Raw genomic sequence first — 22,767 nt, 5'->3', positions numbered from 1 at the left:
CATTACCCCACCATTCCGGATATCCGTTCAGTCTGAAGCATGTTTAAATGCTATGTCCTAGCTTCTGGCAGTGAGAGCAAATGATACCATCGTCTCTTCGATCCCCCCTGGATTTCGTAAGCTTGTGTTTGCTGTTTTGACAGCAAAACTTACTGGATCAGAGCGTCCTAGCATGCTTTGTGTCATTGTTTTTACTTGTTCTTGCTCTGTTACCTGTGAGTAAACACGATACAAATTTGGAAGTGGATCAGTAGCAATAATATTTGAACGAATTGTACTATAAGACGTTACATCGAGTCCCATTAGAAATTGATGAACTCATTCCTCCTCACTTCTCTTCTAAAGTTTTGCATTTAGATTGTTGGTGATTTGTATCACTAATATCATTTAAGTGTAATGGGATTAATTTGTTGACCAATGTAATCATGATAAATATCGAACAAGTAAGGAAGGTGCGGAATGCACACTTGTTTGAATTTATTTTGATTTAGGGGTGAAGCCCCTAAACGACGGGGGTCCGGGGACAGCGCCCCCGGTGGCGGGGTCCAAGGGGCGGCAGCCCCTGACGGGGTCCAAGGGGCAGAGCCCGATTTTTGGCCCGGTTTTAAACCCGGTTTTGGGTGAAAAACTGCCGTTTTTGACAGTTTTCACACGTTTTTTCAATTTTCGAATTGGTCAAATTTTCGTGAAGAGAGAAAAGGTACACAGATTTTCATAACAATTTCGGATTCGAAGTTCTGTTAATCACTGAATTTAATCCGATTGAGATTTCGATTGTACCGTCGAAATACTTCAATCTGAAAGTGATAAATGACTTTCAGTGGATTCCAAGCGAAGTTTTTCTAACATAGATTGCATTTACACCCGTTACAGTTGAACATTGGCATCTGATCGTAGTCATTCAGATCATCCCAAATCTTCTTGATTCTTCCGTGGTAAGCCATTACAGTGTCGCCGTTTTACTTGCAATTTGATACCTCTGTTTCAATTGGTGCACTCGTGCACCATTACGAACAAAGAATCATTGTTGAATATCTTCCCACAATTCTTTTGCTGTTTGAGAAATTGTAGATCTCAGACTTGGCTCAATCGTGTTAAAAATCCATGAAATTATCATGGAATTCACGGTCCACCAATCTTCAATATTCTCGGAGTCTTCATTTGGTTGTTTCATGGTGCCATCAGTGAAACCCTTTTTCTTCTTTGCCCTGAGAGAAATTGCCATAGCTTTCACCCATTCTTCATAGTTTGGTCCCTTCAACTGGGTCTGAGTAATCAGATTCCCAGGGTTGTCGTTTGCTGTCAGTGTAAAAGGAGAGATGTCTTCTTTCCATCGTCCCCAGCTAGTACTGGGTTTCGTCATGAGAAATTGGAATGCTCTGATACCATGTAAAAGCACAGAGATTTTAGGAGAAATTTATCTTGAATATCAGAATGATGCAAAGGGAATTTATACAMAGTACAGAGAAGCTTTGGTCCCAAGAAAAATCCTAAATTGAAGCAAGATCTCCTAAAATCAAGCAACTACCTATAACATATCAAAGGAAACAAATATGAAAAAGATATATATGAATATCTATAGATGTACATTGCCAACACTCTACTGTTTACCTTTGAAATACACATAATTTGTAACACACCTGTGAATTTTTTGATACAGAAGCATGTTTGAGTACCTGGGAATTGGATGTCTCGAGTTTGTGGCGAATATGTTCTAAGGATATCACATCTAACACAGGCCTCGACTCAATCTTTCAAGCTTTTCTCTCTCTATTTTGGGGATCTTTAGACTCAAAACAGAAACCTCCAGTTGCCAAATTGTTTTACATTAATACTGTTAATATTTTATTGCAGTTGAGAACTGCATTAAAAATTAAATATAGATTCCTTTCTATAAATTTTGGTTTCCGCTGTTCTCGTTGTTGTGTTTTTATCTGCAAGGAATATTCCTACAGTGGCTGTCTTCGACCAGAAACGGTAATACACCAAGACAATTTCTGGGTTTTTTCTTTCCTGTAAAAAAATAATATCGCTCCGTAAAACATGCAGACAGTTTTCCAGAAAGCAGATTTAGATTTCTGCAATCCTCAAACAACAACAGTTGCTAGAAACAACTTATTTAGTTTATGTGTTTCATCGATCTTCAAAGAGAAACAACAAACGATTTTCTTTCATCACAAACAACAATTTTTCATGCTGTGAAACAACTTACATAAAGTGCTATATCGAAAGCGCATAACTTTTGCCTAGACCAACTGCCCATGCTCACCCCGTTTGGGCTCTCGCTCGAATCGGAACCTTTATGCGTTGGTGATTGGATGATGGAAAAAACAGCAAGCTACGGCTCCAATTTTTTTTCTCTTCATTACGTAAAAAGTAAAAATAAGGCATACTTATAACATATCAACATGTTTATAGCGACCCATCAAGTGATCAATCACTACATGAATATATCAAGTGATCAATGATATTCACATGAAAATTCAAACAAAGGTTTCAATTCTTGAGTCATATTTGGTGCATTTCTAACAAGGGGTGATGGAATCAAAGGGCTCACATTGAGTAACAGCTGAACATCCACCAAATGGTTTAAGACCTGCAACATGGTCAACCGCTTCTACCAGCAAAAGGAACATAGGAAGACGTTCATAAAACAAACACTGATGTTGCCCGGAGTGCTGGTTGTTTCTTTTCAAACACCAAGGAAAGGCAAGCTCGCCCTACACACAAAAAGGCCCAAGCATTTGCATTAATAAACAGGTCACAGAATACAAACTTAGTAGAATGTAATGACTTATCACAAAAGATACATGAAGAATATATGGATTTGGTGAGACGAAGAACATAAAGCTATATCAGCGACACAATAGCAATGTGTGGTGAGGAAGTCAGGAAGAGCGGTAGATTTTTAGAGCACATACCATGATAGAGAGCACCTGTTGATAGAAAAAGGGGGGAGATTTAATTCAAGACAAAGGGGCTGCTTGAAACCACTTGAAAATGTCATCCATATTTTTTGTTACTCTCTCCAAACCACTTGAAAGTTGTATAGTTATACAAGTAAATATTAAAGCAAAATCAAGAATCAACGCATATAAGACCTTGCATTACATGCTAAAACATATAAAAAGTAAACCGAAGGCACCAAGTAATACCACAGAGAGTAAGTTGAGGGGAATGTAAAATATCTATACTACATTATAATGTATTTAAACAAAAACTCTTAAAGACAAGCTTTTAAGCATGGAGTACAAGATATTAAAGCACAAAACTGAAAGATCTCTTGATCACAAATTTTTATACATGATGTACAAGCTATTGATGCAGACTTTTACAACTTGTTCATTGCTACTTTATCCAGCTCAATATCCCCCTAGACATGGCCATATCCCGCGTCAGTATTTAAACGATTACAAATGGATTCACCAAAAACCGATTTCAAGATTTTGAATCTACAGCTTCTTTGTATTCGACTATGATGCTTCCCCTTTCTCCATTCCTTTCCACCTCCTCTTTCAAGACCCATGCATCTTCAATTTTCTTTGCCTTTCACTTCTTTCTATATTATATTATGTGGATATTTTCCATCATTGGCTTCAGATCTAATTGAAGACTGCACCAGGTGAGTATCGGTTACAACACTCTCTAGGTCAAAATCAATTGATTGTATTTCACATTTTGATTCATATCTTGTTTTCTTCAGGTATCAATTTCTAAACCCTAAAATATTATTATCAGTATTTTGGCTAATAGATTAGGTTCCAATTTGTGATTTTTATGAGTCTTTTAGATGTCAAGAAACAGATTGCACATGTTGTCATTGATAATCAGGTAGCTCTTTTGTTTATTCTGGATTTTTGGCTTCTTCTTTAGAGCTTGCTTGCTGGATTTAACTACAAATTTACAAAAAAACCATTGGTGGATGTTCCACCGAAAGATGTTCTGATAACTTATGAGGTTTTGATACTTTCTTTTATTTCTTTAATTTATGAGGTTTTGATACTTTCTTTTATTTCTTGAAGCAACACACAGTTTATATAATTGAAAAGATATTACAGAAGTTAAAGTAAGATATAAAATATAACCAGAAAACCAGAAAATTGGAGGTTTTGATGCTACTAGTTTACATAATGGTAAAAATGGTTAGTCCATCTTTCATGGACTTGATTACTTGGGTTTTCTTTTTTATATGAAGGCATCTGATTTCACACACTTCCGGTACTCTGTTAGTGCAATTATATTACACATTATAGGAGGTTTTTGGCTGTCTAATGTGCTCTAACTGATTTTCTGATAACTTCTTTATGAAATGAGAGCTTACATCAGGGGAATTGGTCACTACCATCAGCACATTTGTTAATTCTTTAATGTTTGCATATAATTATTCACGATAGATGATGGATCAACTTTTCTTTCAAGCTCTCTTATAATGTTGCTGTTGCAACTATACCAATATGAATCCTGGTATATCTGTAGCATTAACTGACATGTAACTTCATGCAAGTGGAATAAGCTTAAAGTCTACAATTTTTTACAGGCCCACTTGATAAGTGTCATTTTTATAGTTACTGTGTGCCTGGGCCAGCTTGTGTGTACCTCGACTAATCACATGGGGTCTTAAAGATAACAACCAGAAAAAATCTTCAGTGGCCTTGAACTGGTGATCTATGGGGAGGAGCCCCAAGGCCTAACCCTTATTTGCCTGTTTAGCTGGGAAGATAAGTGTCATTTACATTGATGCATATTTTTACAACCTGTTCATTGCTGTTTTATCTAGGGGTGAGCAGCGAAACCGGGTACCCACTTGTGGAACCGAAACTTTCTTGGAACTGCCGGTTCCGGAACCGGAACCGATATTAGTGGTTCCGGTTCCTAAAATACGGGACCGATTGAGAATGGTTCCGGTTCTCAATTTTTTGGAACCGTAACCCGCCGGAACGGGTCCCGGGACAGGGTACCCGGAACCGGTGTGTGTACCCTGAACGGAACCGGAGGGTACCCGGTATTTTTCAATTAAAAAAATAATTCATTTTTTTAATACTAAATTTAAATTAGGTCAAGAACTTAGATCTCTAGATTAGATTTTTGGTCCCGCTTCTGCGCCTCATCGACTCATACTCTCAGGCCTGAGACCTCTTATGGACCGTCTTCAAATCGAATTATAGTATGTAATCGTTAAACTTTGAACATTTACAATTATAGTATGTAACCGTTAAACTTTCAATATTTACTAATTAGTCTATTATGGTTTGTAATCATTAAACAATATTTGTAACCATTATTCCGTATAATTTGTATTCTTGTTTATTTATTTAGTGTTTTAGCAATGTTTTATTTTTTATTTTTAAATAACAAAATTTTAAAATTTTAGGAAGCAGTTCCCCGGAACCGGTTCCCGACGGTTCCGGTTCCAAAAATTCAAGAACCGCTCTAACCGGTTCCGGTTCCGGTTCCAATATCTCAAGAACCGCCGGTTCCAGTTCCGGTCAAATAGGGCGGGTACCCGCCTATGCTCACCCCTAGGTTTATCCCACTCAATATCTCCCTAAATATGGCAATATCCCAGCTCAGTATTGAAATGATTCCAAATGGGTTTACCCAAACCGATTTCAAATTTTGGGTCTCCAGCTTCTTTATATTTGACTATGATGCTTACCCTTCCTCCATTCCTTTCCACCTCCTTCTTTCAAGACCCATGCATCTTCATTTTTGTTTGTCTTTACTTCTTTCTATATTATTTTATGGGGATGTTTTCCATCATTGGCTTCAGATTAAATTGAAGGCTACACCATGCGAGTGTCGGTAATAACACTCCCTAGGTCAAAATCAATTGATTGTATTTCACATTTTGTTTCATGTCTTGTTTTCTTCAGCTATAGATTACCTTAGCGATACCCTTGGTGGAAATTTCATCATTTGAGCCTCTCTTGGGGATGATGGCTCTTTTTACAAAGGGATTGTGTTTGGCATCAAGAAAGTTGTGCTGATGGAACAAGACCAATTGTAGGTTCTCTTGTTTTCTGTTGTATTTTTACCAACTTTTTTAGGTTATTATTATTTAACGCCTCTTTCATTGGTGATTTATCTGCAACTTCACTAGCTCAAGGTAATGAGTTGATCTATGATGCTGCAAACCTTTAATTTGTCTTGATCGTAATTGAGGACTTGATATACATCGGGTAATATTATTTTTTAATCTTTTCAAATCAAGGAGATTGACAAAAAGCTTTCAACATATTCCGGTACGTTGTCGAACAAGTAGCAAGTCCTTAAATATTAGAAAGCAATATCATGTAGCTTAATCGTTTGAGTTCTTTTTCTTGCTTAACTTGATGTAATTGTAACATTTCAAGGACATTAACAATAACCTACTTTTATTGTTCTACAAGAAGACTAGATGTCATAATTATCAAAAGCATGTAGCTCGTATGATATGTGTTAATTAGTTTATGGTGCTTGATTGCGAATAGATGAAAATAAAGTTTTGGTTCTATTTAATGTTTTCTGAGTCTTCTCCTTCGGAAGATACTGAAACCCTTGAAAATCTGCAATGTGGCGGTATCCTTTTCAGAGAATGGCTTCCTTTGATGACAGACAACATCATTTTCAGAGAAGGGATTGCTACTACTTCCAGGTTATTTTCCAACTTTCAGGTTGATCCTAAAATGCACATCGAATTTGGTATTTCAGAACTTTATCTTCCCAATTTTTTGTTCACAATAGAAATTTATCTTCCGGTGGTTTTTCTGTTCTGACTTTTGAGTTTTACAAAGAGTCAAACTGATGCATTCTCAAAGAATTAGCTAGAAAACAAAATGATTACAGATGACAGTTTCACTAAAATCAAATGTTTATCCTCTGTATACACAGATTCCTCCTCACTCTAGAACATTCCAGGATTTCGAGAGCCTGGTCCCTTCCTCTCTTTCTTCACAGATCGAGTAACTAGACAAGTATTAGAATACGAAATCACAAAAGATGCATTGGTAAATTTAAAACTTTTATGATGTTATTTGGTTGACATGATGTATAACATGTGTCCAAACTCTTTTCGACAAAACCTGAAAGTCTTCCCGTAACCATTGAGTTTGTCACTTGTCAATAGGTGATTTGCAGGGAGAAGGAAACTTCAAGGCTCAAAGATTAGAAGATACAACAACTGGAGTCCCGGATAGGTTGCCACTTGGATGTTTAGTGAAACTCATATTTTCATTTTGTTATATAAGAATATGTAATTTCGTGTGTACTCTGCTCACCAAAATTAATTTTGTATTTCTCAATTTTATTTATTTTATTAACATTATAAATCTATCGTTTGGCATATAGATATTAAATGAAGTTCTTGTTTTGTAGTATGTATCCTACATACTACAAGAAGTTTCAAACCAAAATCATAAGTGACAACTCTATTACATGAGATCCCACTTCAAATTTGCACCATGGGTACAATTTCTGCATATGGATCAAGGGAGTGGGTCCCTCAAGGGTCTTTTGAAAGAGTTTATACAAACCAATYRGCTTTGAATTACTTTACTGAGTTTTGGCTTAGACTACAACTTTCATCCAAGATTTTTTATTATGGTTTCTTATCGGTTGTGGGATAAGGATGACTAATTCAGCTTTCAACCAAGATTTCTTGTTATAGTTTGACTCTTGTTTTGGCTGCGGTCTTAGTATCAATTTAACTGTTGGCTGCTGCCTTAGGCATGGGGTTCATCAGTTGCTATCCTTCTTGGGCTTGGTTCAGAATTTGTGGTTTGTCCTGATCAGGTATTATGGTGATATAAGGATGGTTTTATGTATTTATGATGCTGCTGGCTCGTTGCTTTGGGACTTCTGGATTATCAACAGCTCTATCACTTTTGGCCTGTACTGCATGTGTTATGGATCCTTACATTTTAGAAGTTTTGGTAGATCTGATATGGTTTCGGTCCATTTTTGGGGCCTGTTGTAGCTGTTTTACAATTATTGGGTTTGGACCGATGCTGTTGATCTACTCTTATTCTGCACCTGCTCTTTTCTGCTATTCATTTTATTGGTGGTTGGTGTCTTTAGGGGTCCTATACAGATTTTCTTAAAATAAAATTTGTATTATTTGGTTTTGGTCTCTTCTCCATGATGGATGGTTTAGAATTTGTATCGTCTGGATGGCCATGGGTTATTTTGCTGTTTTTCTGTTTTGTTGGCTGCTGGTACAAGCTTTAGGGAGGAGCAAAGTGCCATCGATATTGGATTGTGCTTGTAAGTATTTGAGCTCAGTTTCAGATTGGGTTAATTTGTGTTCTTAATATTCTTTTTCTCTACATATTCTTAGTATTCTTTTTCCCAAGCTTATTATAAACCATAACTACTATATTGGTTGGTTTTGTTGGTGACAATCGGTTGGAGATTTATTTAGATTGCTTCAATATGGCTGATAATTAAAAATGATTCATATATAGCTATACTGCAATTCTACCAGAGTAAAGCTTACTTTGCCTATGTGTATCATGTATCTTCCCCATTATTCATTTTTCGGCTGCATAACTTCCCAAAGAGACATCAGGAAGAGTGATGCCTACCATAACACCATTAACAAGACCAGATTGTTGCAACAACTTACCTGTTCGAGGCACCAGGATACCATCTAACTCTTCTCAGAAATAAGCTGGTTTTAAGATGATCATTCAGACAACTGGGTTTTTCATAAGAACTACCGGATCTTGCAGGTCTACCACTAGAGCTAGTTGCAACATTTCCCTTGTCACCCTTTCCTTCTACTGCCACTGAATTTGCTCCACTTATATGATTGCAGTTTAATGCTAATTCAAAGTATCCTCCATTAGTTTGCAATGCATCTTCTTTAACACCTTGATCATCCATGGATGTCTTAACCCTTTTGTTTTCATCATTTTAGAACTCTTATCTCTTTGTGTAGAATTGCATTTGCATAATTGGTCCATGCATTAGACTTGCAAGGAAGAAGGCTAGCAAGCATTAAAGTAATCAAGCTTGGACCTTGACTTTTGAAGATACAAGTTGACATCAATAGTGATTTTGCAGAATTAGAGCTCCTTGGAGTGACATAAGCACATATATGGTTTTTGTTGTTTTTTCCTTAAGTATGGACTTGAATGTTGTTATTTGTTTAAAACAGTTTATACACTACCTTCTTCCTTACATTTATTCAGATTTTACATTCCTCCGAATTGCACATGTACACAACTAGTACATTCAAAAATCATATATGAAAGATAAAATAGCAAAGAATTGACCTTTTAAGGAACAGTGTCATCGACAAAATACCGCCTGAGAGAACACACGAACAAGTTTATTAAGAATCAACTCTATGCCAAAATCAACTTGATGGAGAGAAACTCTTAAACATGTTATGATATCAACTTACTTTACAATAACATATGCAGGTTATCAACTTGAAACATATCTCCTATAGCCCCCAACAAATTAGGATCCACAACAAATTAATAAAAACTATATAATAATCAGAAGAAACATAAAATAACAAAGATTGGCTACCCTTCTCATCAAGCATCACATAGAGCATGGTTAACAATAAGAAGAAATTGAAGAAAAAAAAATTAATTATGGAATAACCATAATACAAACTAAGACAACCAAATAAAAAATGCATACACATTCACAGTTGTAAAAGGAGATCTAAGAATAGGATGTCCATATCTGAAAAGATATGGATCTACTAACTCATCACAAAAAAATTAAAGAAACTCAATATCATAAAAGACCCAAGTATTAAATAGAAGGCTAAAAGTTTACATTAAAATTGTTAATATGCGAGCAGAACACCAAAGAAACTTGAGAGATCTATACCCAAATCCATGCACACACACATATATTAATCGAAGAAGAATGGTACCTCAATTGAGTTCAAGGTGGCATTGAAGAGAGAGGGAAGAGTCATGTCTCCAACATGAACATTTTCTTCAACCCACATTCATTGACCCTGAAGTTCTAAGGAGACGCAAGAAACTGCCACATTGCACAAATGGACATTATTAGAGCTCAAAACCTACCTTTCCCAACCATTAAGTGTAGAAGTACAAAGGTTAACCTTCAAACTCAAAACATTTAGAATTGAAAAACATATAAAACAACTAATCCCATCACAACAGACCCAAAAATGAATAATTTTATATTTTTATAAACTATTTTGAACCAAGGAAGTGGTCAATTTGAAAATAACAACTAATCCCATCACAACAGACCCAAAAATGAAAACAGTACTATAAAAAGTACCTAGTTTCCATGAGAACTGTGAGCATGCTACAACATCTGCAAGTGGGACTACCAAACAGATCAGAAAATGAGTCTCAATAAAAGTCAACTATATCATTGCCACAATCCAACTTCCAACTTTCTTGTGGAGAAAGATCTGCAAGATATTATACCAGCAATTAAGAATTTCATCTTTGGAATCTTTATAACACAATCAGGTATTTGTCCTTACCAGAAAAGCAAAATAATAGTTTGAACGTTCGAATCACCTTGACAAATCAACCGCAAGAAGCAGAATATATACTTTCAGCTAACATTCGCATTCTCCCAAAGGTTATTCTGCAATTATTTCTAGTATAGAATGAGTCAATCATCCACTTTAGAAATTAGAATACATTCATGAGCAACTAGGAGCCATTTGGCAGTCCCCACAACAACACCACCAACAAAATTCAATTGATTCACCTATCATGTTTATCTCCGTTCTTTTACAAAACAATGATCTTACATGGCTACCATGATTTTTCTTACTCTACAACACCATCAAGAGAAGGTGTTATATTCTCATACCTTCTCAATGAAAACATGATTCAGTTGCTGGAACACATACTTCATCCTTCATTGGTGCTTTCAGTTCCTTCAAAAGGGATAATATTTCACCAGAACTAGAATGGGACTCATCTCCTGAAACAAACATGTGTGTGTCCCGTCCCAACTTAATCCAGCTATGTCCAGGATGCTTTTTAACTCCCTTTTCCTTCATTTCCCTCCTGACAAAGTTCACTTGGTCCCAATGCCCTGAAGCTGCATATATATTGGAAAGCAACACGAAAGAAGCTGAGCTTTGGGGCTCTAAAGTAGAGAGCTCTTCACTTGCACGTTTTCCTCTTTCTTCATCACCGTGTATTCTACAGGCCCCAAGAAATGTAGCCCAAATGATTGCATTTGGTTTAAATTCTAGTTTGTTAATGAATTCCTCAGCCTCCTTGAGATAACCCCATCTCCCAAGAAGATCAATCATACAGGAAATATGATCCATGCGTGGTTGAATGTTATAGTGATTGGTCATGGTATCAAATATATGACGTCCTTCAGAAACTTTTCCCGCATGACTACATGCAGTAAGTACTCCGAGCAATGTGACATCATCAGGCTTTATATTTGACTGCCTCATTTTGCCAAAGATTTGTAGTGCATTCTCAGCATACCCGTTTTTGGCAAATCCAACTATCATTGAGTTCCATGTGATGACATCTTTTTTCTTCACTAATTCCTTAAAGACTTGTGAAGAACTTGCAACATCCCCACACTTTGCATACATGTCTACAAGAGCACTGCCAGTCAACTCATCCAAGTCAAAACCCGTGTGGAAAACAAGCGAATGCACCTCTTGGCCATCCTGTAGAGACGCCAAGGTCGCACATGCTTTAAGAACACTAACAAATGTTGCTTGATCAGGCATGGCATTGTATCTGCGCATTTCTTGGTATATCGCCAGTGCCTCCTTGCTGCAATCATTTTGAACAAGTCCTGATACAACAACAGTCCACAAAACTGTGCTCTTTATGTTTGGCAACTCTGAGAAGACAACCAATGCACTTGCACTTGCCTGGGAGTTGAAATACATGCCCAGAAGAGATACAGCCAAAAATTCATCGTCGTAAAAGAAACCGTATTTTGTCACTAAACTGTGAATTTGTCTCCCAAGTTTTGATTTGGAAGGTTCATTGCAGCCATCCAATATGCTTGCCAACGTAACCTCTGATGGACTCACTCCTTGAGACTGCATACCCTTAAACAAATTTACAGCTAAATCCATGTTTTTCTGAGCATACCCACTAATTAAAGCATTCGTAGATGCTACATTTTTCTCTGGCATGGAAGAGAAAATTTCTTGTGCATCCGAAATGACCCCACACTTAGAATACATATCAAGAAGAGAGCTTCCAGCATAAAGGCTGGTTGCCATATTATACTTGACTAAAAGGCAATGCAACTGTTTTCCTTTGCTGAGAGATTGGATATTTGCACAAGCACTGAGTATACTGGCAAAGCACACCTCATCAGGTGCAATCCCATTTGATCTCATTCTCTGAAACATGCTAAAGGCATCCTCTTCTTCTTCTTCCTGCACAAACCCAACTATCATTACATTCCAAGAAACATTATCTCGATTTTCTATCATGTCAAACTGTTTTCTGGCATCATATAGACARCTGGCTTTTGCATACATATCTACCAATGCATTTCCCACAAATAAATTCGCATCAAACTTGTTTTTGATAGCAAGTGAATGCAACTGTTTCCCTATTTCGACACTTCTCAAARAAGCACATGCGCTCAAAACACTGGTATAAGTAAATTCATCAGGTTGGAAGCCAGAACATCTCATGYTTATAAATAGATGAATCACTTCRTCAACATTTTTATTTTGYGCATAACCCCCGAGCATTGTGTTCCACAAAACAATATTTTTCTCATCTAAAGCATCAAAGACACTCCTTGCAGAATCCATTTCTTGACACTTTGCATACATATTGATTAAGGAACTTCCCACATAAACATTGGAACATAACCCTTGTTTGATTGCTTGAGAATGAACTTGAGAACCACAATCTAGATCAAATGTAATAGCAATAGCACTCAAAACACTTCCTAGAGTGGATCTTGTGGGTTTAACCCCAGATCTAGTCATACCTTGGAAATAATCAATAGCTACATTGTGAGAACCTTCACGAGCATGCCCTGAGATCATGACATTCCATGCAACARCATTTGGATTGGGCATTTGGTTGAACAAATGGCRTGCATCRTCAAGATGTCCCGATTCCAGGCATGCGCTTATGATAGTTACAAATGCTACTTGGTCTGGTATATGGCCCAGTGGCAACATATCCTTAAATAATCTTAGAGCCTTTTCAAGAAAACCAACTTGAACATACCCGGCAATCATCGYCGTMCAAGAAACTGTATCAGAGCATACAGACCCATCAAATATCTCYCGTGCATCATCAACAAGGGCACATTTTGYATACATGTCAATAAGTGATCCTTCACAAAATGAATTACATATGAACCCTGTTTTGATAACATGACAATGCACCACTTTACCCAACACAATGTCAGTCAATCTAGCACAAACCGATAAAACAACGGCATAGGTGAATTGATTTGGATACACCCCATAAATTTGCATAGCGCCGAATATGTGTTTAACATCTTCTAACATTCCATRCCTTGAGTGCATCGATAAAATTGAGTTCCAAGCCCGTGTATCTTTTTGTTCCAACTGCTYGAAAGCTTTTTGAGCAAAGTCCATGTTGCCGCATTTCGCATGCAAATCAACAATGGCATTGCCAAGTTTTCCTTTTGAATCAAATCCAAGTAGCAAACTTTGAGCATGAATGAGGTTAACGGCTCTGGASGCTTGTACGACTGTTTGAGGCGATTCATCAAACAACCTATGGGATTGAACTTGTTTGCAGTATTGCAAACACACCGTCAGAAGACGAGAGTATGCTTGTTGCCCATGAATCATAATGGGTTGTCGGATTCGAAGCTCATGGGTTACTTGCTGCAAATTTCGCACACCACGGCTRCAAAAAGTTCATTTGGTTGGTTTGATGTATGCTCTTTTGCCACATATCACTCGTTAAGGTACTACCATGTGTTTTTGCTTCGTTTAATACTAGAGCTACAAAAGGCACGAAAACAATATGGGTTAAAGTTAAACTGAGGTGCTGCTTATGTGAAACAATGTACTGTTGTTTTACATTGTGAACCAAGCACATGTTAATCACTTATAATGTTCCATTTGAAAATTGCAGTTAAAAATTTCACAAAAGAATATGACGATATTGGAGTCAAAATAAAGGAATAAAATTCTCGTTTTTAAATTTTTATATGTGATTTAAGTATTTTATATTAAAAAATGTGGTGTTTTATTTTAGTTTGAAAAGTAAAGATTTATTATTTATATAGAATATAAGGAACTATCTACTTCCCTTATCGAAATTAGGTCAAACCCTTTTTTTACCATTTATAGGTTAAACTTTCATTTAGAATTAAAATTGGTTAGAGTTTTCGTATTTATTACAAAMTTATCACTTTGTTTCATAGCCTTTGATCAAAACCATTAAATGGTTGAGATTGGACCTCATGGTTCTCAACCTTTTAGGGATACATGATTAAGCCACCCACCCACCCCACTATACATCTATATACACACTTATGTGTGTGAGGAATGGTGTTTAATGTTATTCAGTGAGGTGTGGTTTAAAACATGTATAYCATAACATGTATTAGGCATTCCYAGAAAGACAAGTGACACGTTAATATTTTGGATTTTCAAAGTGACTATGACCTTCGTTTCAACATGCTGAAAATCACCTTTACTTGCTTGATACCACAGTTAGTGCAATATAATCATAATATAACATAACCACATAAGTTGAATTTTAACAAGCTTCAATGGTATATAATCAGCAAACAAATATACAAACGAAGTGTATAAATGATATTCCAAAGTCCAAACACAACAGTAGATGCAGATGAATAAGAATAACAGAAAGCTTAAATTTCAAACAGAACTACAGCAGCAGAACAGAAAGCTCCAAAATTCAAACTCAATCACCCTCCACCATGAAACACAAGTCCAAACATAAGCAATATCAAAAAAAAATTGTCAATAATTCCAAACAAAGTCCCTCAAGACATCAAGAAATGAACAATAAATTTGTACAAATTCATCCAAAAAGTTTGTGATACAAAACATATAAAATCAGAAGAAGCATCCATAAAATGAATACCCTATAAATTTATGTAACTATATTTTTAACATTCCAATCATGATAAAGTTAAATACTTTAGATCAAGCAACCCGTAAACAAAACTCGTAACCTTCAGGTTTGATCGAATAAGGAGTAGAACACAAGTCAGATGTTGTGAAGCAACAAGACGAATCTGAGATCTCAATTCTGGATTAGGGTTTTCTGGATACAAGAAATAGAACACCAAACCATTGCTATTCCAGAAGCCAAATCAAGCCCCTTGGTGGGGGTTTTTCTTCGAATCGAAGCCAGTCAAAACCTTGGTTGCATTTTTCTTTGAATGGAAGCCAATTTGTTGCATTTTTTCAAATCCCGGAAGTCAAAACCCTGTGTTTTATTTGGATTTGAGGTTGTAGTAGATGCCAAATAATTTGGTGCAAAACGATTAAGTGGTCAGAATGATAAAGAGGCTATGTATGATTTAGTGCATAATAATGACGGGTAAATGTTTTGAATGGGATGTCTATATGACATAAAATAACCATTTTAACCCTCTTTTATGACTTAATGTTTAATGAAATATGACCACTTGATAAATATTCTAAACTAACAAATTAACTTGCAAATATAAATTACAAAAAAATATAAACCATATATCACTTTGCAACATAACATACATCAATCAAAACATTTATATATAGTTCATCATAGGTCATAAAAATGGTATATCATAAATGAACAATGGAACTAATGGTCATGGATGCAAAGAAGAGCAAAAGAACTGGGGAAGAAAAAGGACTGGAACTGGGTTGAATAATGCCCTGTTGTAACATCTCATGTACCATTACCTCAATTTGATTTWTTTGGCTGTGGGCATATCTGTATGGACGAACTTTAATTGGGTTACTACCATCCAAAAGGGGTATAGCATGATCATGGGACCTTGTAGGTGGCAACCCGGATGGTGTGGCAAACACATCCTGAAACTCCGTCAAAAGAGTTTGCAATTAAGCGTTGAATTCGGAATCATCAGATTTGTGCACCATAGGATCGCTAACGAAACAGAAGAACAGTATTTGATAAGACTCGGCTAGGGCTCCAGTGGTGTGCATTCTTTGAATGTGGTGGTACTGGGCAGGTTGAGGAAGGGAAACATTGTTACCATAGAGGGTAACGAAAGAGTTATCGTGATAAAATTTMATTGACAAGGCATTGAAGTCAGCGATACGGGGTCCTAAAGTTGCTAACCACGAGGCRCCAMGAACCAATTCTGCACCTGTAATAGGCAGAAGATAAACCGGTACATGTAAACGATGCCCTTGAATGACAACATGCAGATTGTCGACAAAGCCCTCAGCTGTGAGATTATTGCCATTGCCCACCATGACTTTGAAATTAGGATAAGGTTGAATTGGCAATTTTAGACAATGAGCTAATCGAGGTTGGAGGAAATTATCAGAGCTCCCACTATCGAGGAGAATTTGAAGTTCCATTCCATTGATATACCCAGTAAAACGTAAGGTACCTTTGCTTTGATATCCCCGAATAGCGTTAAACGATAAATGATGGTCCGGTGGAGGAAAGGAAACAGGGGGCTCTTCTATAAAAGGAGGGTCAGATGAATGAGTAGTGGTAATAAAGTGAATGTCCTCATCATCTCCCATCAGTAAGAGCATTTGGCGATTTGGGCATTTATGCCCGAGGGAGAATTTTTCGTCGCAGGTATAGCACAGGCCCTTTTCACGGCGGATCTGCATTTCAGCCGGTGAAATACGTTTGATCGAAGGTTGTTTAGAGGTAGCGGTTATGGGTTTTGAAGGGGTCGGTAATAACGGCGGTAAGGGTGATTTTGTGGTGGCGAGAGGAGTAGTTGAGCGAGGAAAGGAAGCAGGGGTGTAAGGTTTACTTACCGGGATGGAAACATATTTTTCCTCAAGGAGTTTAGCCAGAGATACCGCTTTCGCCAAGGATTGTGGGCTTTGGGCGATCACATCCCGACGAATGTCGTTACGGAGCCCACTAATGAAGCAATCAAGCAAGGCCTCGGCACTGAGTCCTTGAATCTGATTAGCTAATGTTGTAAACTCCATGTAGAAATCAACAACAGTGGTGGATTGTATGAGCTTGAAGAGATTTGCACGAGGGCAATCAAACGGTGAAGGACCAAATTCCAATTCCAAGGCCGAACGAAAGGAAGCCCATGTAATGAAAGGTTTACTATGTATTTGAAACCATGGCACCACACCTTTGTCAAGGTGAACGGCGGCTATTGTAATACGTTGAGCATCTGGTGTGCCATAATAATCAAAGAATTGCTCCGCCTTAAACAACCACTGCATTACCTCTGTCCTGTCAAAACGCGGAAAATCCAACTTGACATTACGGACCTGAAATGGTGGGTGAATGAGCTGTCCTTCACGCCCGCTAGAGTTTGCGAGAGCAGCTTCCAAACGAGCGATTTTAGCTGTATGCTCTGATCTTTGAGTGGTGTATTCTTCATGGCGTTTCTCCATTAGGTCAATCATTTTCTTGAAATCTGCTTGTATCTCCTTGAATCTTGTAGCCTCTGCCATAGAGAGGTATGGAATGAAAGCACCAATGTAATGACGAGTGAAATAAACACTAAGACAAATCGGGTTGCAAATACTTTATTAATTGATGAAGCTATCTGGATAAAACATCACAGTATGCTTTTAGGGAAAATAAAGGACAATTGTAGTGGTAAGCTTGAAATACAGAAGAAGAAGATAACAGAGAATTCTAGAAGGAGAGAGAGAGGTCTTTTTCCAATCGCAGCCTTATTCCTTGCACCCCACTGCACTATGTAGTACCTCCATCCACGTATTTTCTATTGGGCCTCCTGATTCGGTTACCTCTCCTGATGGGCTGTATGGAAGGATTTGCTGCCACATGTCCCTCCCATTCCTCATTGCCGGTTGTAGCTTGTTCCCCACGTGATATTGTCGGTATTGGAATATTGGGCATCACAGTGTGCTAGAATTTATGTCCTCATATAATGGTCACGAACATATGTTGTATATTAACAGCTAAACTAGAAAAACGACCTCAAATATTGTTCCCTCTTGCAATCTGTTTATCCAATGGCCACAACAAGTACTTCAATGTAGAATTTAGAACACAACATAAAAAACGTATACATGGCTATAAATACCTGCATCTATCACCAAAAGTCAGATTCAATAAGAAGGATTATAAAATTGATGGTATCGGTTAAGCTTAACCTACATAACCCAAGTCCTAACTACTAGAATCAACGTGGAAGAAAATGGAGTAATTGATCATCTGAACTAAGCAAAGAACTAAAAAAGTCATCACAACTGAAGTGGCAATTAGAAATGCATAAATCTGAAATTTAAGCTCATAAACAAAATCATACCGAACAAATAAACAATGATCAAGAGACTTCGGGTAACATAAAGTCAAAAGATATTTGATATTTAAGCTCATAAACAAATTARTTTACAATGAAATAACAACAAAGGCAAAAATAGGCTTCATTTAAGAAATTCTTCCCACAAGACTTGCAATGTTAACATGGTGAGTTGCTCTTCTCTAGAACCATAGAACAATTCTTTTGTAAGAATAAGTTGTCATTGAGTTAATATCCTCAAACAGGTCAAGTCATCAATGCTTTATAATGTTGTAGTTTGGTGTTATAATGTGAGATAGCATACATATGTAGGGATGGTAATGGGGCGGGGACCCCAATACCCATCCCCGTCCCCGATCCTCGTATGTGTCCCCGTCCCCGTCCCCGTCCCCGTCCCCGTCCCCGTCCCCGCCGGGGATTATGATCACATCCCCATCCCCGTCCCCAACGGGAAACGGGGATTTTTTTTATAATAAACTTACAAAATACACACTTAAAAGCATCAAAATTTAATGAAAGATACTCTTTCTTTCACATATTTTGTACTCCCTTTGTCCCAAAAATTCATCACTTGACTTTGCACATATTTTAATAAAAATATTAAGTGTACTGATTGAATGTCTCAATAAACCAAACCAGACCTGGTGAATCCCACACTAAAACTTGTGAACCACAATCAAAGCTATTAATTTCAAGTGTTGATTACTAAGGATTACTGTGGGAGGTAAAGCAGGTTTAAAGAGTTACCCAAGGGAGAGGCCGAGAGGGAGAGCCGAAGAGGGAGTAGGGTTGTCGCCGAGGGTTGTCGTCGTCGGCCTATCACCGTCGCCGTGGGCCTGTCGCCGTGAGCCTGTCGCCGTCACCGTCGCCTGTCGGGAGAGAGCAGTGCAGCGCCGTGCGTGGAGGTCTTGGAGTTGGAGGAGAAATGGAGAATCAGGAGATATCAAAGCCGATTAGGATTTAGGAGAAAAGTGTGTTAAGTGTGGACTGGGCTGGAGGAAGGGATGCATTCATTAACATTTTACAGCCCAAAGCCTAAATTTTTACAAAACATATATGTATATATATAACGGGTACGGTATGGGACGGGACGGGGCGGGGCGGGGCGGGGCGGGTTACCCGACGGGTGGACCGGGTTACCCGACGGGTCGGGGTCCATTACCATCCCTATACATATGGGTAATGCTTTCATCTTCATACCTACCGTGGCTTAACCAACACATTGATATGTTAGTTGAGATATAGAACATGTCTCACTCAATCGGACTTTATAGGTCAACTCCCATGCCACGTTTTATTATGGGTGAATAATTTGTTATAATAACTTGATGCATATATGGCTAACAACTGGTATGCAACTACTCCTGAAGATTTAGAGCACAATTACATAGTTGTGGGTTGATATTAGCGTCCGATTGCATAGTTGTGTGTTGATATCAGGGACGGACCCTGTGTAGTGCATATGCTGGCACAGGCCGACACCACATTCTTCCATCGTAGTGTAAAAAATTATAGGGTCGTGAAAAGTATCACCGTATCAATTTGTTTGTGTGCCACCATATAGATTTTGAAACTACAATGAGAACACAAGTTTCCTCGGTAGAGTTGGTTTGCAAGGCTTTTCTTCCACCCTAGACCTGAGTTTGCATCCCGTTAGTGTTATTTTCTTAGTTTTTAGCTTTTAACTTAAGATTTATTATGTTCAGAAAAAAAAAATTGCAATAAAAGACTTGGAACAACCAACCTCACATATGAAAAGCAATGAACTAACCATCAGACCAATGATGATTTTGTGAAAAATATATCTATATTTGTTTCTTATAGTCAAATGGTGCCACCACTTGAAAATTTTTCTAGGTCTCTGGTTGATGTTAAGTCACTGATTGCTCTAAGAAATTAAAGAATTTTGATTACATAGTAAGTTCACAGAAGATAGCTACATTTTTTCCATTTATACAATTACAAAGTAAAAAAATTACGAATTTCATGATGTATGTATGCGACATCAATTAATGTGCAATTGTGTTATAAGCCTTGTACTAATTGAGCATGTTTTGTACTAGTTAGGTGTCTCGTGAAGAGAGCTTCTATTTGGATTACTTGGGTAGAAATCTCAGCGAAGGCTTTGTTTTACGTATTCCCTACATGTTAAATTGAAAAATCTCCATGAACAACACCAAACTCAAGAAAACTAAATAATATATTAGTACTACACATACAGTTTAAACTACCAATGCTCAACACCACAACCATTTCTGATAAACCACCTAAGCAAATTGGATTACATGAAATTTTTTGTCATTGAAACTTTTATCAAACACTCGGGTTCATAGAAAAAGGGAACACATTGGTGGGGTAATCACAAAATTAAGATAGGAACACAACGAGGGTATCAAAAAACGAAGATTAGAGATGTTGAAAGAAAATCTGCGTATTTCAAAAAATCAAAGGAAAATATACCCAAAAACTAACACATTAAAGAATCATCGTTTTAAAACACCAAAGAAATCACATAAGCCATTGTTTCAAACCTAGAAATAGAAGGGGTTCACGTACCTGCGACTAATAGCAGAGCAATAGTAGCGACAGATCACAGTTGCCAGAAGACGAGAGATAGAGAGAGGAGGAGACCGGAGAAGAAGGGCAAACGGGATTCGAGACAACAACTGTCTTGCTGAGCAAGCTTCCTTTGATCGCTGAATGCTGGAATGACCTGGAGGTCTCATCATCATTCGCTGAAGCTAGAGCAGTCTTCACACATATGTAGATAGGTTCGTAATAACTGAATACCGCTTCAGATCACGTACTCGCCAGTCTCTAATCTTCAGTTTCAGTCTTCGACGTTTGCTGAAGGTTCTTTGGTGTGAGTGTTGTCTTCTTGAAGTATTGTTTGTCTCTGAGATTTACAAAGCAAGTTCCTCAGCGATCACTGAACATACTTAGTGGATGATCGCTGGAACTGGAAATACAGAAACAAAATTACATCGTGAAAGATAAAAGGGATTATCATCAAATCACTGAGAGAGAGGATCAACACAAGTACATAACCTTTATGAAACTTTGTATGAAGGACGGAGGCAGGGTCAAAATGACCCCGTGACACTTGTAAAACCTCTGTTAAGCTTTGTATGAAGAACGGAATCAGGCTTCAAGGAGACAAGCGTAAAGAAAGTTTCCAGAGATTAAGACAAAAACTATTCAGAGTTACAAGTCTGAAGACCATCTTCGGAGTAAGAGACAGAGCCTCGACGCATTACGTGAAGAGACAGAGCTCTTTCTCAAGACTTAAATGTAGAACCTCTGTGCAGCTCTGCATGAAACATAGAGTCTGGTTCAGATTGACCGCATAGCACGTGCAGAACCTCTGTTAAGCTCTGTATGAAGGACGGAATCAGGCTTAACAAACACAAGGGCTAAGAAATCCTCCAGAGTTCACAACGGACAATATTTAGCGTTGCAAGACTTCTAAATCAAAACGACCAATCTGGCTACAAGTGTGAAGTTCTTTTCAAGAGTTAATTGCTAAAATTAGCCAATGCTACAAGTTTGTATAAATTTTCCGTTGTCTTAGAAATAAACCAACTTTAGATAATGATTGTCCTTGGCTCTTATTAAATGAGAAAAACTTTGTACATTAACTCTGAAAGAAAACTTTGAACATTAACTCTGAAATACAAGAATTCGGAATTCTATTGTTAGACTGGAAAATAACTCTGGAGTTAACTCTGAATAAGAGGAATTCAGAGTTGTCTTCTAAGTCTAGAAAGTATCTACGAGCATAACTCTGAGTCACAAGAATTTTGATTTCTTATAACTTGAAAACGTAACTCTGAAGAGGAATTTAGAGTTATATTCTAAGTCTTGGAATAAACTATATAACTAAGTTTGGAACAGAACAATTCAGAGTTATGTTGTAAGTCTGAGAAATAACCAATATCTGATGACTTCATGTTGATGATTTGTATCACTAATATCATTTAAGTGTAATGGGATTAAATTGTTGACCAATGTAATCATGATAAATATTGAACAGGTAAGGCAAGTGCGGAGTGCACACTTGTTTAAGTTTATTTTGATTTAGGGACGAAGCCCCTAACAGAAGGGGTCCAGGGGCAGCACCCCCGGGTGGCGGGGTTTAAGGGGCAGAGCCCCTTGCTGGGGTCGAGCTGCCAGGTCAGCTTGGAAATTTTGGAAATTAATTAAATTGTGTTTTAGACGGGAAAAATCAATAACCGTCGCACAGAAACGTGACACGTGTCCCCAAAGTTACTTATATATTAGTATTATAGATATGCATGTATATAAATTAATTAACTTTATATTATTATTAATTAATAAGGTACTAATATTCTTTTAATAACTATATAAATTAAT

General features: G+C 37.4%; 1 protein-coding gene across 3 annotated transcripts; it reads right to left on the bottom strand.

Moving 5' to 3' along the window:
* Nucleotides 1-2,407: 2,407 nt before the first annotated feature.
* On the bottom strand, nucleotides 2,408-13,771 carry LOC112517183 (pentatricopeptide repeat-containing protein At3g09040, mitochondrial-like). 3 transcript variants are annotated; one of them, XM_025124539.1, is made up of 6 exons: nucleotides 10,804-13,771; nucleotides 10,466-10,572; nucleotides 10,255-10,390; nucleotides 9,875-9,987; nucleotides 2,922-2,936; nucleotides 2,408-2,720 (listed from the first exon to the last, which is right to left on the bottom strand). In XM_025124539.1, the coding sequence occupies exon 1, from the start codon at nucleotides 13,769-13,771 to the stop codon at nucleotides 10,808-10,810; it is 2,964 nt and encodes a 987-aa protein (XP_024980307.1). In that variant the 3' UTR covers nucleotides 2,408-2,720; nucleotides 2,922-2,936; nucleotides 9,875-9,987; nucleotides 10,255-10,390; nucleotides 10,466-10,572; nucleotides 10,804-10,807. The 3 variants fall into 3 exon arrangements, with proteins under 3 accessions (XP_024980307.1, XP_024980306.1, XP_024980305.1); XM_025124538.1 differs by lacking the exon at nucleotides 2,922-2,936; XM_025124537.1 differs by lacking the exons at nucleotides 2,408-2,720; nucleotides 2,922-2,936 and having other exon boundaries at nucleotides 9,532-9,987; nucleotides 10,255-10,572.
* Between the last annotated feature and the right edge of the window lie 8,996 nt (nucleotides 13,772-22,767).

Source organism: Cynara cardunculus (genome assembly GCF_001531365.2).
Source record: "Cynara cardunculus var. scolymus isolate 2C chromosome LG 8, CcrdV1, whole genome shotgun sequence".
In the NCBI taxonomy this organism is placed as follows: domain Eukaryota; kingdom Viridiplantae; phylum Streptophyta; class Magnoliopsida; order Asterales; family Asteraceae; genus Cynara; species Cynara cardunculus.
Note: the sequence above shows the minus strand (reverse complement) of the source record. Positions and strands in the feature narration are given on the sequence as shown.